The following is an 18,018-nucleotide window of genomic DNA, read 5'->3' as shown; positions in this document are numbered from 1 at the left end:
CTATGCGCCTGGCAACCCCCGGGTGCTCTATGCTGTGTGCCTGGCAACCCCCGGGTGCTCTATGCTGTGAGCCTGGCAATCCCCCCGGTGCTCTATGCTGTGCGCCTGGCAACCCCCAGGTGCTCTATGCTGTGCGCCTGGCAACCCCTGGGTGCTCTATAGATGTCGAACAGGATGAAGTTTTTCCTACCCATCTGGTAGGTATTTTAACAAAACCCCTGCAACTGCTGGGTGAAAAGAGAGCCTTAAGGAAGATTTACCCTGAGAAGCTGCATGCGAACAGGACAATTAAAAAACATAAAACTACTTTTTGAAAGCCTTATGAGAAATTCTTATTTAAAGGAATCTTCCTTGTGAATCTTTTTGAAAAGGCACAAGTAAACTCTGAATTTACCTTTTGTGTAAAATCTTACAGGCAAGCAAGGAGAGATGGAGTATAGTGGGGAGGTATCTAGATTAAGAACCAAAGTCAAGGGGTCCAGTCCTGATGCTGAATGACCTCAAAACTTCTGTGAAAGGAAGGGGGCTGTAAACAAGATATTCTGTTGATGAACTCCCAGCCTTGCTACTGAATGTGCGTCTAATTTTAGGTGAGCCTTGCTCTCTAGGTCTCAGGGTTTTAACCTACATAAGAGTGGTTTGGACCCAAAGATATATTAAGTGACGTCCCATTCTAGACTAACTTGTACAGCTACAGAGTGAGCCAGGAGGGTGATCCCTGGGTATATGCTCTGCAGAGTCCATGAGTGTGTATGTGAGTGAGTAGGTGAGTGAGTGGGTAAGTGGGTGAGTGAGAGAGAGAGTGTGTGGGTGTGTGTGTGTGTGTGTGTGAGTGAGTGGCGTGTGGAAGTTATCAGAAAGCCTAATGGCTGGTTGGTATAGAGGATGAATTCAGGTTGAACAAACTCAATTCATTTAACATAAGACATCCATACTGCAGAACAGTTAGTGACCACTTGTGAAGAGGGATTTCACTTTTTCCACATAGATATGTACGTACGTACATACATACATACATATGTATGTATATGTAAACAGTTTCATTTTGAAATAATTTCCAATTTAGACAAAAATTTCACAAATGGCACAAGGAATTCCTGTACAGCTTTCACTCAGATTCCCCAAATATTACACACATGTGCCCTATCATTCTCTTATCTGTCTCTATGTATTTTTCCTGAAACATCTGAGAGTTAAGTTATAGATACAGTACTCCTTTATCTATAACTACTTTAATGTATTTCTCCTAAAAACAAGGATGTTAGTTTTTAGACTCACAATGCAGTTATCAAAAAACAGTGAATTCACATTGATAAAATGCTATATCTAATCTATGGACCTCATTCAAATTTGCTAATTGTCGCACTAATGGTTTTATAGCAAAAGAAAAAAAATTTTTTTTCTGTAAACTTAAAAAAAAAATCTTTTAAATGAGCACGTGCAACTTCCGTAAATTTTAAAAACAACAAAAAAAAGAAAAGTGTGCAAATACTGCCCTAAAAGAGATAAGAAAGCGCAAAGGTGGCATTTGTAAAGTGCTGCAGCCAGAGGTGGACCCTCACTTCAGCACCTATATGCCTGGAGGCCAAGTCCCTGTGCAGGGTGTCCAGGAGTTTGGGCCTCTGCTGTTATTAAGAAGGTCAACGAGGGCACCGGCCCAAGTCAGCCTCTGAGCTACCAGAACTTGACCCTAGGCTCCACCCAGCTGTGACAATTGTTCTAAGGCCATCAACATGGCTAGTGTCTAACCAGATGCCCATGAGAGACAGGCAGCAAGAAAACAAAGTGATTAAGCTTTCTTTCTTTACGTACAGGATAAGTATCCTCATATGAGAGACGTTCTGAGACCTAGAGGAGGCAATGCTGCTCAGTGGAGCTGGTCAGTCCTAGGTTTGAATCTCAGCTCTGTTTATTACTGGCTGTGTGACTTTGGGTAGTCACCGGCCCTCTCTGAGTTTTTCTACTCATTTGTATAATGGGCTGCTTCCGAGGATTAAACAGGGTGATGCGTGTAGTATCGGACTTGTAGGTGCTTCTACCTCTTTCTATCTTGTCTGTTGCTGTGTCACTTAACAACAGCTCTAAGTGTTCATCCCAGATTTACAGGGTAAATTTGTGATGGTCTAATGAAAATACAGGCGTCCCTGGATGACATAAACTGTTATGCCCTCAGCTACTAACCAAAAGTTTAAGTGTTCAGCTACTAACTGAAAAGTTGGCAGTTGGAACCCACCCAGAGGCCTGGCAATCTACTTTCACAAGGTCATAGCTATGAAAACCCAATGGACACGTGGAGTTGCCATGAGTTGGAATGGACTCAACAGCAAATTCGTTTGTTTTGGGTGTAGGCACAATGAACTAAACAGGGCCTTGGGTTGGGGTGAGCCTAAATGAAACAGGCAATCATTTTCCAGTGCAGCAGAAATGCATATACAGGGAGAGGTTGACATGTCTGCAGACAGAGTGGGATATACTATATATATAAAAGCGATATGGTCAGAGAAAACAAAGTCATGTGGGCATTTGCTCCAAATCGTGGGTGTTGATTTGTGCTTTAGCTGCTTCTCATTTGGGCAACCATGTGTAGCCTGCTTTAGTGAACAGCAGTTGTATTAAGTTTACTTCACAATGATTAACGAATGTCCCAAGCAACGTTAGATGGGTCGCCCATTCCTACTTGCATGAAGCAAATGCTTACTGAGCCTCTGCTATAGTATTAGGGAGTCTTGGTCAATATCAAAGTTGGGGTGAATGTCTTAGTCCCATCCAGGTAGCCTGTAGTCCAGGGTCCCCTGGCCATGGTTTGGGCGTGAGTTGGGGGCATCAGGAGAAGCATTTAGCAGCATTCTGTAATCATCCTGTAGCAGTCTGGCCACCACCCCTGGGTTCCAGGCAATGACCGAGCCTGGTGTCTTGGCAAGCAAGATCGAGTCCAGCCCATCTCTCCCAGAGCTGGGGTTTCCGTACCAAACGTTTATAGCTGCTCGCTCCGTGAGCTACACAGTGAACACGTCGGGGTGATGATCGTTTTGCCCTAAGAAGCAGATACTTAAGAAACGATAGTTCTGGCTAGTTCATCTCCAGCTTAGAGATGAGATTTCTGGGTTTTTAGAGGCAACACTCTAATGATCAATTTTACAGGATCGTCCAACTCGAACTCTACGGAAGATTGCTCATGTAAATGTGAAGCAATTGCCGATTTCAGAAGCATGTTCCTAAATTTTCAACCAGTTAAATAAGACTGATGTTGAGCAAAACGACAGCCTTCCATAGCCACATTAGAAACTAATCATTTCAGAAAATGTTGCCATAATTCATTTATGGCACCAGCGAAACTATTTCCCAAACAAGTGATAAAGGAAATGGAGCCATAGTCATACCCTGGAAATGAAGCCTTGTATTAATATTTCCTCAACTTAACTGAACTCCGGAGGCACCTTGGCATAAATCTGCCTTGCAGATTATTCTGCCTCACATATTTTTATCTATCGCAAATAAAGTTGAATTCAGAATATTGCTCCAGTCATTACACCTCGTTTCCATTTATTTGGGACTAGGACAACCATCTGAGGCTTCTGTTTAACCCAGAGATAAGTGAAAAGATTCTCCTAAGGACCTTAGATTCACTGCCCAAGAATATAGCTTGTCAGCCTTCATGATGCTGTTGGCGAGTTGTTCTTCAGGAATAGATTTCTATCCCGAGAGCCACTGCTCCTGTGATGCTATTCACAGCGTTACACAGCAACAGCAATTCTTATACAATCCTTCAGCTCTTGGGACTATTTGTGGCCTTTATATCTTTGAAACCTCAATTTATGGCCTTAGATAAAAATGGTCAACCTTTGCCACTAAGCGTGCTTCACAAATATTTATGCGTTGGGCAGTTCAGGTGAAACTTGCTTCCACATCAGTTTATCAGAATTAGTTAAAGCAGCTAAAATTTAACGACTGGCTAGTATTTGCCACGTAATCTCCTGATACCCTAATGATTTTTCCCATTTTTCAGCAGACAGGACCAAGGTTCACAGAGATAAAGTGACTTGCTCAAGGTCATGTAGCTTAAGAGGTGCAGCGAGGACTGAAAGCTATGTTGCAGGGACTCTGGAGCCCACACATCTAACCACTATGCTAGCTGTGCTAATTGTGAGGGAGATTCAAAGACATGTATCCAAGCAAGTATCTGAGACCAGACTGTTGGGGGAAGGATTTTCACCTGTGCAAGTCAGCTCCAAAGGACAAATGTAGCCAATGAGAATAAGGGCCTATGCAGTGGGAAGGAAATTGGATGCCATTATTAATATCCACATCCAGCAACAATGATGCTGTGTACAACACAAGCTATACAACTTAGAATGGGGTTGTGAGTGGCAATTAGAAACCAAGAATCCTCCAATGCGATATTCCTAAGTGATACAAACCTGTATTAGTTTCCTACAGCTGCTGTAACGAAGTAGGTTTAAAGAACCCGCTGCTTTAAAGAACAGAAATATATTAGTCTCACAGTTCTGGAGTCCAAAGTCCAAATCAATGTGGGCCATACTCCCTTCAAAGTCTCTAGGGGAAGATTCTTCCACGTCTCTCCTGGCTTATGGTAGCCGCAGGTGTTATTTGCCTTGCGGAAACATTTTTACGTAGCTCCTCTTCCTCTGTCTGTCTCTCTGTGTCTCTTTGGTGCTATTATAAGGACACCAGTCAGATTAGGACCTATGCTGCCCTAGTATGACCTCATGTTAACTGAGAACACCTTCAAAGACCATATTTTCAAACAAGGTCACATGCGCAGGTGTCGGGGTTAGGACTTCAAGATATCTTTTGGGGGGGCACAATTCAATCCATAGCACCATCTGTAAAAATGGTGGAACAACAGAAGAGGGAACAATTTCATTGGTGCATAGGTAGTTGGTATATTTGTCAGTATAGACATGCAGTCTTTTCACGTATCGTGATGTTTGGCTCAAACATAATGACCCCTTGCCCTTCTGCAAAGTTCCCTGAATTTGAAAAAGCCCCATATAGGGAAGTGAACGTTTTGAAACCCTGGGCTGTGTTCATTGAGAGGTTGACTGGAGCCAGAGAAGGAATTACCAACCTCCCTGTTAATCTGGCTCCCAGTACCATGCATTAAGCCAACTAGGAAAAATCATTATGAAGTTTTTGCTGAAAGGGCAAGTGTAGAAAAACATGTTTCTAAACAGAATAATAGTCTTTGCCATTTTTTTCCAACTTGCGTACCATCTGGAAATTCCGATTTTTTTTTTTTTTTCTGAAGGGTAGGAAAGAAATGTGCTCCAGGCACAAATAAATGTTTACAGCTGAGTTATAAACCGAGAATGGTGGGGCTTAAAACAGACAGGCTGGCAGTGATAGAGCTCAAGCTGCAGCAAGACAAATAATGCTGAGGGGAGCAGGCCAGCTTGCTCTGCACATTGGCACTGTTGAATGGGAAGTCCTACTACTTACTGACCTCATCAAGCAAATGCTTAGGAAGAAATCCTCATCTGGGGTTTGTTTTAATTCTTAGAAGGCAAAAGAAAAAGATGAAGAGCTCTTATTATTGTCTCTCTTGACATTCTGAAGGCAGTCTTCACCTTTGGAAAATACAGCATTTCATAAAAAATGGCAGCCCTTGGAGACCTGTCACATGGACCAACCTAAAGATGTAATGATGACATCAATGACGACAACAACAACTGATATTCACGGATTGCTTACTAAGTACTCGATACCACCACAGTATGTTATAAGGATTACCTCATTCTGAACAGCAAGCTTATGAGACAGCGCCATTTTACAGGTGAGGAATCAAGAGCATGGAGAGAATAAATAACCTGCTTAAGGTCGCACAGATGCTAAGTGATGGAAGCTGGTGTTTGAATCCAGCCAGGCTGACTCCAGAGTCCTACACTATAAAGGATCTTTCAATACTGAGTTACCAAGAATATAATATAATCCACACTTCGAAAAGAAGGAGAAAACTGATATACTGGGAGTTTGATCTTTTCTCTCTAACCCAAAAAACCAAACCCAGTCATCAAGTTGAATCCAACTCAGCAATCCTGTAGGACAGAGTAGAACTGCCCCATAGAGTTCCCAAGGCTGTAAATCTTTATAGAAGCAGACTGCCACATCTTTCTCGCGCTGAGCCGCTGGTGGGTTCAAAGCGTAGACCTTTCGGTTAGCAGCCCAGTGCTTTGACCTCAGCGCCACCAGGGCTCCTCTTCTTTCTCCTGGCCGATTGCTGAGTCCATTCCAACTCAGAGCAACCCTATAGGACAGAGTAGAACTGCCCAATAGGGTTTCCGAGGAATGGCTGGTGGACTTGAATCGCTGATCTTTTGCTTAGCAGCTGTGCTCTTAACCACTGTGCCACCACCAGGGTTCCATCTCTCTACAATTTGTGTTGTTATAGGAAAGTTCTAGGAACGCAGAAGTAGGTTTGGGAATTATGTGAAGCAGTCAGCAAACTTTTTCTCTAAAGGGCCAGATAGTAAATAATTTTGGCTTTGCATGCCATACAATCTCTGTTGTGACTGTCACCCTGTCGCTGTAGTGCAAAAACAGCCATAGGTAATATGTATGTGAAGGAGTATGGTTGTATTCCAATAAATCTTTATTTATAGAAACCCATGCCTGTCTGGTTTTGGTCCATGGATCATAGTTTGATGACCCCATGTCATGCAGAGGACACCATGTATTTAAAATGAGTGATAGGTTTTGAGAATGATCCATGAAATAAATTCTACTTGGGAGTTTATTCTTTCTTAAAATCAGTGTACAAATTGGGTACATACTATGTGTCCTTTAAAAGGTCTTGTATACTTTGCCCTCTGGGCCCAACCAATCAAACTGGATTCCCTTATGGTATCTGAGCAGGTCAGAATCCTGTATTGAACCTTTGTTCTCAAGGCTTATCTAATCTGAGATCTGTAGAAAAATGCACCATGCCCTTGTAATGAAGATTTATGAGTTCATTCCTTTTAAAGTAGAAATACATGTGAGATGGTGAGTGATTCTGGCATGTGTGTGCTCGCTTTTCTTGATGTGAAACCCAACCACCAACCATGTTAAGGTTTAATTGAAAGACAGAGAGAGAGAGAGAGAGAGAGAGAAAGGCCATGAACAACAACAAATGGAAAAGGGAAAGGAAGACAAAGCCCAAAGAACATACTCTCTCAGCTAATTAATCAAGTGCTTTGTGTCCACTAACATATCAGAGTGTGTAGGCTGCCCTGTCTATTAGACTCCTTCCCAAACCTGAGGAATGTAAATACTCCTAAAGACCCAGTAATGAAATCTCTATCGACGTGCCATCTTAGATGGGACTCACATGCGGGTGTTTTGCTTACATTTTAATTTGCTCCTGCAGGATACTTACCAGTAATTGCTTAATAAGATTAACCTCCCTTGCAATGTGTGGTGTATCTTGATTAAAACATTACCAGAGTGAAGGATGTTCGTATACCACAAAAAAAAAAAAAAAAAGGAGGAGGGTGTTATTTAATTAACTTATTGCCAATACACCTTGATTGCCTCTTTGAAACACTGGAAAAGTAGTCGATTGGAATTGATTCAGGCTATCTCAACGTATAGAATTGGGGAGGGTGAAGAGGAAGATCCCTGCACAAAGAGATCCAAACCTAAGGTCACTTTCCCTTCAAAGAGTTAGGTGTGTGTTGAGAAAACAAAAATCTCTGGAGTTATTTTATAACCCCAACTTGAGAGCAGCTTAAGAGATGTGATGACCTTCAGGCATCAGAAGAGTGTTATGTTGGTGTTGAGAATGGAAATGTTCCTGTTTTATTTCAACTTTCAACAATTTTAAATTCTGGCACTATTTCACGAGTATCCTATCAGCAAAATTCATTGGGCAATGATTCGGCAAACGTTTTGTCTGTCTCGCAACTCATTTGGAAAATACCTGAATCGACGATGCTGTACGACTTACACAACATTTGCCAAGGCACGCTGCATCTGTGGGAAACAATTCAGGTCTTTCCCAAGATGCGACGGAAAATGTTTCTTCATTTGTTAACTTAGAGACATCATACTCTTGGTTAAGACTTGTCCTCTGACGGGAGTCTTCTTCCTGCTTTCTGTCCGCACTGGTGTGGGATGCCTAAGTGGGGGTCGGAGTTGGCACTGAAGCTTACTCCCAAATGCGAGTGGCCAGTCTCATTTACGGAGGCCAATGCTTATCACATCTGTGAAGGATACTATTGAAAAGGTGTTTGGATATAACTTCAGAAGGTGTATACATACTAAACGTACTACTGTGCCTGATGATAAAACAAAAATTAACTTGTTGCCATCAAGTTGATTCCGACTCATGGTGACTTTATAGGATAGAGTAGAACTGCCCCACAGGGTTTCCAAGGCTGTAAATTTTTACAGAAGCAGACTGCCACATCTTCCTCTTGAGGAGCAGCTAGCTGGTGGGTTCGAACCTCCGACCTTTCGGTTAGCAGCCCAGCACTTAACCACTGTGCCATCAAGGCTCCTTTGCCTGATGACAGATCATGCATATTTACTTCCAGTTTTGTATGGCAGCATTCTTCTGAAAGAATGGTGTACATATTGACTTACTGATTAAAGGACATTTATAGATAAAACATAACAGAGACCCCTGAAGCAGGGTTTCTCACAAGCTGCACTAATGACATCTTAATAATTCTTTGTTGTGTGGGGCTGTGCCTTGATCAAAGTTCAGCAGCACCCCTGACCTCTAGCCACTAGATGCCAGTAGCACCCCTTCCAGTTGTAACATTCAAAATGTGTCCAGATATTGTCAAATGTCCCCTGGGGGAGGGGGACAAAATTGTCCCCGGCTGAGATCCACTTCCATAAAGGAAATCGAAGGAACAGATAGTATTGAGAACTGGAGGTGAACAGATTACAAATCTGAGGCCAATAAATTTGGCTCCTGGCTTTTTGGTCAGTTAAGGCGAAATACGGTCAGGCAAAATACAATTTTCATTCTTACATCTAGTTTTTCTTACCTGATAATAGAAAGCATATAATTTCATCTTCAGATAAAACGCTTTCATGCTTACTTAAAGGTAATTTAGTGTTATGATTATGACAGATGAGTAGAGAAATTCTTAAGGAATGGATAAAAAGACAAAAAAGTCACACTAGAAGCATTAGGACAGCTCTAGTGAGAATAATTTAAGCCACATTAGCATCTCGTGACTACTAATGTACAACTCTAATGGGCAGATGAATTCTCGAATCTTCTCTGAGCGACTTTATAAAGAGCAGACAGTGAGAAGTAGGTACCACCTCCCAATGTTAGCTGCCAAATGGTAGATCTAAGGAAAACCCCAACGTCTTGCCCAAAGACTAAGGGGGCATCCCACAGAGCTCAGAAGTGAGTTTGGTGGTGCAGTGGTTAAGAGCTAGGGCTGCTAACCAAAAGGTTGGCAGTTCAAATCCACCAGCTGCTCCTTGGAAACCCTGTGAGGCAGTTCTACCCTGTCCTATAGGGTCGTTATAAGTCAGAATCGATTCGATGGCAAGGAGTTTGGTTTGTGGTTACTTGTTCGATTTAGAGTAAGTTTCTAAAATATTCTGGGCCTCGGTTTTGGGGAAATGATTTTCCTCCTTTTAGAGTTGTTGAAGTTACACAATATTAAGACCGGTACAGAGTAGTCTGTTGCCATCAAGTTGATTCAGACTCACGGTGATCCCATGTGTGCAGAGTAGAACTGCCCCATAGGGTTTTCAAAGTTCTGAACTTTTGGGGAGCATATTGCCAGGCCTTTCTTCTAAGGCACCTCTGGGTGGCTTAAAACAGCCAAGCTTTTGGCTAGTAGTCAAGTGCTTAACTGTTTGCTCTACCCAGGGACCTGCTGGTATAGAATATGCCCAATAAGTGCTATTTCTTTTCCCTGTTTGGAAATATCTTTTTGGGATGTCTTAAGAAATACGGAGGTCAACTGGCTATATATGCTAAGAGGCAAAGTGGAAAATTCAATTTGGAGATACCATTCAAAGCAGTCTCTCCCCTTGGTGACTTCCATCCTGAATGAAGCGCACCCTGCCATGTGCCAGGCAGCTAACTGGGCCGTTGGCTGCTGCGGTCCTTTAATTGCTCCCCGTCCCCACCTCCCCAAGGTTCTGTTTTCTCTCCTCCTTCTTAGCACCATATTAGCACCTATTTTTTTTTTTTCCTGCAAGAATACAGTTGCCTGACTGATTCAATAAACATTTCTATTGTCCCCTTCACTGTTCTGAGAAGTGAAGCTTTGTTCCCAGAGTTGTCAAAACTCCTTTCTATTCTCTGCAAAAGCAGAACAGCACCAAGTCTTTCTCTTTCATGCTGAGCCAGGCAGTGCTTCCTCCCTGGGGAAGCTGCCTCTCTCCTTTTGGGAGAAGGCTCTAGTCTAGTGGCACGTGCTGCCTGCTGCTCTCTGCCTTCTGATTAGGCAGGACTTTCTCCTGCTGCTGCTGCTGCTGCTCCAGCTGCTGCTGTTGCTGCCCTGGCTGCCGCTTCTGCCCAGGCCTTGGGAGGCTTTCAAGTAGCTCCAGACCGTGCCAGTCGCTGTAGATAGCATAGGTATGCACATTGCTCTGAGCAGGCACTGCGCCAGCTCTGAGCGACTCCAGCCAAACACAGCTAACAGACAGGAACAGCGAACAGCTTTTAACGAGGGCACCTATGAAAGGCAAGGCTTTTTTCTCCCCCTTTCTTCTCCTTTTTGCATACCTTCCAAGATTTGGATTATAAAGCCTGAACCAGCTGGCGAGAGCTCTGAATCTTCCTGTGACCTCAAGGGGCAAGCAGCAGCTGTAACCTCACCTTTGCCTCCAGATGGCATTGTTGCCACATCATCGTTTCCTGGTAAGCCGGTCCTTATCCCATTGTTAAAGGTGTGTCCATCTGCCGGCTGGAGTTGCCAATTGAGTCCGAGCAGATGCATTGCTGCAGGAGAGACAAAGTAATGAAAATATGAATAGGTAATTCAGCAATGCAAATGTCAAGGGGGAGGGCCAGGTGCCTTTCCAAGCAATTGCCTTTTAAGGAAGCTGCAGTTCAAAAATGGCTTGCCCCAGGCCGCAGGGATTAGGAATACAGAAAGCCTGTTGATCTGGGCACTTGGGTCTCCTCTTCCTTGCTGCTGCCACAGCCTCAGGGGGAAAGGATCCCCCGTAGTGAGTGGAGGAGGGTGGGGAAGCAAAGCCCAGACCTTCCAAACAGTTCCAGCACAGAGGGCAAAATACACCTTCGGAATCACAGTCACCTTAAGGAGACCAGTCCATTCCATCCGTCCTTTTTTGCACTGGGGGGTGGGGGGGGGGGATTGTTTACAGACTGGTCATCCAGAGGCATTGACAAGGATGGCTTTCCCCAAAATGTAAATCAGTTTCCAAATGAGGATACCCAGAGTGTGCTAGCCTACCAGTCTGACTGTGCCTTCATCGAAGTACCCACGGAGTCACCAGTGTCTGCATTCGTGTTGGCCCACATTGAATCCCACCTCCCAAACTCTTTAACTATTTTAAACTTTAAAAATATTTTTCCTTTCCACCTCATATTCATGATAAGTTGACAGCATTCAGCACATTGTAGAAAAGGCTCCAGGAGTGGGAAAGGGGGTCCTTTTCCTCTCTCTCAATCTCAAGCTCTCTTTTTCTTTCTCTCTCTCTCACAAATAAACACACACTCACTTTATCAGTGTATATTGTTGTTAGCTGTCGACTCATGGTGACCCCATGTACAACAAGACTGGACCATTGTCCTACTGTCATCCAACTTTCAGAGTTTTTTAGAAGTAGGTTGCCAAGCTTTTCTCCCTAGCCTGTCTTAGTTTGGAAGTTCTGCTGAAACCTGTTCAGCATCACAGCAACACACAAGCCTCCACCGACAGATGGGTGGTGGCTGTGTTTGAGGTGCACTGGCCAGGAATTGAACCCTGATCTTCTGCATGGAAGGCGAGAATTGTATCACTGAAGTGTCCGTTTACCAGCTTACCAAACCCAAAAGCCAAACCCATTGCCATTGAGTCGATTCTGACTCATAGCGACCCTGTAGGACAGAGTAGAACTGCCCCATAGAGTTTTCAAGGAGCGCCTGGTGAATCTGAACTCCTAGCCAGTTTACAAAATAAGATAAAGAGTTCTGACTCACTGCCTCTTCTTTGCTAAGGAAACAAGTACAGCTGTAGAGCTCTCGTTTTACTTCCATGTGCACTTCAACCTTCAAACACAAACTTCCTTCTTAACTCCTCCCTTGTCTCTTCCTCTGTGCCCCCGATTAGCTTATCAGGCGCCATACACCCCCATCTCTGGTGGCTGCTGTTGTTACTGACTGGATTAAGAGGCAAACCCCAAACACCTGCGTTCTTTCAAAGCCCTCATCCGAGAAATGCTTCGTTTGTGAATAAATCTGGAGTTGATTCCCCTGCATAGCTCCCATTCAACAATAACTGCCCGTGTCTGTCCGGAATTTCAGGTTGACGCTTTCCCCACATTTGCTGCAATGCCGGCAAGAAAGGGCTGTTGACAGGGAGAGGTTGGTAGTTTGACGCAGGGATGGGAGAAACAATTAACCGCAGGAAATGCAATTAACAATGCTTAGGAAATTGTTCACACAGCAATTAATTCTGCATGCCTACCACCACTTAAAGTCAGGCTGCATTCTATTAAGGTTGAAAACCAATCTTCAAACAATGCAGCTAAGACTGATGGCCCTGGATTCCATGTGCAAAAGTCTGTACCTTTTTTCTTACACACATCCTGGCCTCAGAACCACGTTTCCTTTGTGTACATTACTCGAAAGTATGAGCCCCACTGTTCCAAGTGTTCGAGATGATAAATACTAATAAGAATAAGTGACATTTACTGTACACTTTCCATCCACGCAACACCTAATTTTCTCTTGTAGTTTATCTGTTATATGTAGGTCACTTACTTGAAGAGACCAGATTCTACTGCCTCAAATAATGACATATTTTCACTGCACAGAGGTCAGGGAACGAGAACTAATCATGGCTGCTTTGAGATAACGATAGCTTCTGATTTGTAATTACCAGGTGAAGGAAGCCAAGGAATTAGCTATTTTAAAATGATTTCTTAAAAAAAAATGATCCTATTGGGTTATCAGGGCTTGCCTGGAGCCAGCTGCTTCTGCCCCAGAGATGCCATTCTTTAAAGGAGGGTGTCTCTGTGACTTCAGGAAGACACACACAGGTATTACAGGTGCAGCCGAGGGCCGAGCCTAACAAAGCTTGATTTTCACATGAATACGTGGGTCCCTCAGGCAAGATGACAACCTTTCCAATGCCCTGACAGCCTCCCCAATGCCCCATCGATGTGAAAACTCTTGTCAAAACTGCTCTCCTCTCCTAGCACTCAATCATGTCATTCTAAGGTGCAAGAACACACTGCAATCTGGGAGAACAGCAAGCAAGCAATCATCTTACTGAACAGAAAGAGGACATTTGTGAGACTGTGTTCTCTCTGTTTCCAAAGATGCCTTCCCTTCTGCCCCCTGTTTTGTTTTGGTTCTAGAGAATCTCTTTGTATATATATAAAAGTCTTCTGAAAACAAGAAAACTTCAGCTGGGGTGAAAGGGGCTGGAGTCAGAGTCGACATGTAACTTCTCAGACGACTCCCAGAAGTGAAAAGACAAATAAGAAAGTGAGATGGAGACGGGAAGAGGGGAAAAGCCAAATCTGCTGAGCGTTAAGATATGTCCTCCCAGCAAAAGCAAAGCAACAAAAATGAAACTCAAGTTTGGGCATATTTTCTGTTGTGGAATTGAACTTTAAGTAAATAAGTGAGAATTATATCAGGGGTATATCCACCTTCTCTTGTTTTTTGGAGAATGTCTGAAATAGACTTTTGTTTACACTTTTTTTTTTTTTTTTGATAAGCCACCCATTCTCTCTTACTTGAGTAAGAACATGAGGACATCTTTTTGGTCTATGGGATGGACTTAAGTGTCCTTTGGAGAAAGACCCAGGGGAGCGGAGGAGTAAAAGAATTTCCTAATGACAACCCTGTTTCTTATTCTGCCACTGCTTTTGCTCTACGGCTTGGGCTGAGATAGAAATCTCTCAGTCAATTCCTCCCTTTACCTTTCGTAACGGATTTTTCTTATGGGTAGAATAATGGCTCAGAGATGTCACATACCTGAAACCCCTGGATGATCCAGCATAGTGTCATGAATATAGCAGGCATTCATAAATGTCTATCGGGGAGCTCGATCGTAGGACATTATAATCTTATAAATAAGAAATACATAATGCAGAGGCATAAAGGATGGAATAAAACAATGCTGCCAGAAATATGGACTAGTCTGCAAAGAGAGGGCTATTTTGAGTATTAGTCAGTTTGCTGAACTGTGGTGGCTTGCATGTTGCTATGATGCTGGAAGCTTTGTCACCAGCAGGGTCACCCAGACTAAGACAGAGTAGGAAGAAAGGCCTGAAGATTTACTTCCAAAAATTAATCAATGAAAACCTTATGGATCACAACAGAATACTGTCCAACTCGCTTGCTTTGGACAGGAAGGATCAGTCACTAGAGAAGGACATTATGTTTGGTGAAGTAGAGGGCCAGCAAGGGTAAGGGAACACTCAATGAGATAGACCAAAACAATAGCTACAACAAAGGACTTGAAAACGCTGATCGTGAGGATAATGCAGGACCAGGTGATGTTTTGTCCCGTTGTAGCCAAGGTTGCTATGAGTGGGAGTTGACTCAAAGACAGTCAACGACAACATCAATACCTGCTGCCAATCAGTGAACCCGTTCTACAGCCGGGCACTGTAGTTGAGATTCTACAGACACTATCTTAACTAAGACTCATGACTCTTGTTGAAGTAGATTCTATTATAATCCTGTAAAAATGGCACGGAGGAAGATGTAAAGGTGAAAGAGTGGACTAAGGGTGAGGCACCGCTGGACTCCAGTACACTGGCCGCACCTAAAGTCCCTTAAAGGTTTTGCAATGCTGATACCTCACGAGACTCTGAGCAAGGGAATAATCTTCTCTCAGTTAAATTTTATCAGACACCAAGAAGGGTGAAGTTGAGATGAACTATTGGAGAACCTAACCAGATCAGACGGAAACCCATGGCAAATCTGAATGGCTGGTACCTAAGTAATTTCATTCTTAGGACTCTTTGCCCTGCTGCATGACTAACCATTAATGACTGTTTTGGACTGCTAAAATGATGGAGAGGGGGAAGTTACCCTCCAAATATGAAAGAACCATGGCTAGAAAAGCCAGGGAGTGGCCTGCAGTGTGATCAATCACTTTCGTGTGTCCTTTCTAGCCATGGTTTTATAACTCCCATTCAAGTGACTGGATGGAACTGTGTGATAGGGTAATTGTAGCCCACCAAAAGGATTGATTAGTTTTGCCATCCTCCTGGGCTTGAAATGAGCGCCTCCAGAGGGGGGAGAAAGAAGTCCCTACCACCACCAAAGAAGAAGAGAGTGCATCTTTTAGACCCAGGATCCCTGCACTGAGAAGCTCCTGGAACCAGGAGACTGTCAGAGAGAGTAAGATGTAACCCTGAAGAGTGTGAGAAGCTGTGGCAGGAGAGATCTGGCAGTAGAGACCCAACAGCAGGAGATGGTGTGGTGGGCTTCCTGGCCTAAGGAGAAAGAAAGCCGAGTGCCTTTGGACAGACACCTAGGGCCAGGGAGAGGCAAGCATGGTTGGGAAGAGGTTGTCCTGATGGAAGAACTGTATACTTGAGTGTTCCTGAGCCAGGATTGTAATGTTACCTCCCTAATAAACCCCATAATCACGAGTATTGTCTGTGAGTTCTGTGTGGCCACTGCAATGAATTATCAAACCCATTATCAAACCCAGCAGAGAAGTAGGGAGTGCCATGGGAGGGATGGCCGGTGTCTGCCTTAGTTATCTAATGCTGCTATAACAGAAATATCACAAGTGGATGGCTTTAACAAACAGAAGTTTATTCTGTCACAGTCTAGCAGGCTAGAAGTCTGAATTCAGGGTGCTAGCTCCAGGGGAAAGTTTTCTCTCTCTGTCGCTCTGGGGAAAGGTCCTTGTCTTCAATCTTCCCCTGGTCTAAGAGCTTCTCAGTTCAGGGACCCTGGTCCCAGAGGAAGCACCCTGCTCCTGGCACTACTTTCTTGGTGGTACGAGGTCCCCCTGTCTCTCTGCTCACGTCTCTCTTTTATATCTCAAAAGAGATTGACTTAAGACACAATCTAATCTTGTAGATTGAGTTCTGCCTCATTAACATAACTGCTGCTAATCCCACCTCATTAACATCATAGAGGTAGGGTTTACAACACTTAGGAAAATCACATCAGGTAACAAAATGGTGGACAATCACCCAGTACTGGGAATCATGGCCTAGCCAAGTTGACACACATTTTTGAGGGACACAATTCAATCCATAACTGTGTCGGAATTGGTAAAGATGGCAGAGGGAGAGGCATGTCTGAACCCCACCTCGTAGGCAACAGCATCCCTTGTGAAGCCAGAGGAGGTCAGACACTGCCCCCATGCCATTTTTAAACATCCCCGTTTTATAGATGAGGAAACTGTTGACTGTGAAGTGGGGCCACAGGGTGACTTTAGAGGCAGGGGGAGATTACAGTGGGAAGTTACGTGCTTCATATTTCATAGTGAGCTGGTTACAAGTTCTATGGGCAATGGAGTCTCAGAAAAACTTGTCTCTGTCTCAAAGCTCCTGATAATCTCACTGTTGTTGATGAGTGATTGTCTACTATATTCAGCACCTCTTCCTGAGGGCGGAGTCTATTTCCTCACCCTGCTAAATTCAGGTGTGGCCATGTGACCTGGCCAGCACACACTTTGTCACATAGTCAGCTTGCGTCTTGAGTGAAGCTAACATGGGTCAGAGCCATGGCTGGCCAATGGCGGGATACAGAATGAATGAGAAATAAACTGTTGCTGTTGTAAAATGAGAGTCTGAGGTTCTTTGTTACAGCAGCATATCCAAGATGACCTTGACTGATGCATTCACTTATAAAGTGGGAAAATGTCATTTTTATACAACAGGTCTCTGTGCACTCCTTTGTTTTATTGGGTGAGGGTCCTTTCTAATTCCCAGCCAGGAAAAATGCATATTTAGGAACATTCCATTTGTTTCAATGAACAATCACAAAAAAAAAAAAAAAAAAACAGCTCATCGAACGCTCATGTCATAATAGCTCCAATTCTGATACATTATCAGAGCCAGACGTAGAAAGCTGAAAAGCCTCAGAGTAGGCGACGTGAGTGCTTCTTCACCTCAAGATTTTGGGTAAACACTGGCCTCGTGAACTTACATTTTACCTAACAAGAGACCCTGGATGCAGTGCGGTGGTCTCCCTGCCCACAACACGAATGCTCTAGCAGCTTATCCCAAAAGGTTTGGTTCAGACCATTTTAGGGTCAGAAGTGAAATGAATTTGGGAGGCTCTCTCCCTCATGTTACTCATGCCCACAATAGCCAAAATGCACAATTTATCATGATGTGACAGCCACCACTCCACAGAGACCCTCAGCTGGAACAATGGGGCTCCAAGGGTCAGCTAGGATGGGACGGAGACGTGCCAGGCCTGGGCGCTTGTATAATCCAGGTGGCAGCTGGGAAATCAGCCACTAAAAACTCAATAGGCAGCCAACTCTGAATGCGTCTCCCTGGCTAACTGGAGACAACTTTTACAGGGTTCTGAAAATGAACCAAGAGAGAATGGACAGACCACACACCAATCCTAGACTTGGGCAAGAATAATAAATGAACCCAAATGGAGTTAGGGTGATATTTTTCCTATTGGAGTTACAGTGCTTTGAGGCCAGATGGGTTCTAAAAGAAATATTCAGAGGGAGCCAAAGCGGGAGAAAGGGAGTGGGCTTGGTTGCAGGTAGCTGAGAATTCTCCAGCAATCACAAGGACAGGGAGATTACGTGCCTGGAAGAGTGGCAGCTTGGAATGGGTGCTGTCTGAAATAGTAATTAGGGTATGTGTGGGCCCTGCTGGGTGCCACTTAGAACCTTCCATGTTCATTGGCTGGCAGAGGAT

At 43.9% G+C, this 18,018-nt stretch overlaps 1 protein-coding gene across 4 annotated transcripts in view; it reads right to left on the bottom strand.

Annotated features, from left to right (window-relative positions):
• TENM2 (teneurin transmembrane protein 2) overlaps positions 1–18,018 on the bottom strand; it is a 1,384,955-nt gene that overhangs the window by 224,139 nt on the left and 1,142,798 nt on the right. For all 4 annotated transcript variants that reach the window (XM_049874278.1, XM_049874280.1, XM_049874279.1 and 1 more), the window contains one exon: positions 10,799–10,921. In XM_049874278.1, coding sequence (XP_049730235.1) covers positions 10,799–10,921 — 123 coding nt within the window. The remainder of the gene's footprint in view (positions 1–10,798; positions 10,922–18,018) is intronic.

Source organism: Elephas maximus, chromosome 2 (genome assembly GCF_024166365.1).
Source record: "Elephas maximus indicus isolate mEleMax1 chromosome 2, mEleMax1 primary haplotype, whole genome shotgun sequence".
NCBI classification, from domain to species: domain Eukaryota; kingdom Metazoa; phylum Chordata; class Mammalia; order Proboscidea; family Elephantidae; genus Elephas; species Elephas maximus.
This window is presented reverse-complemented; position numbering and strand designations above follow the sequence as displayed.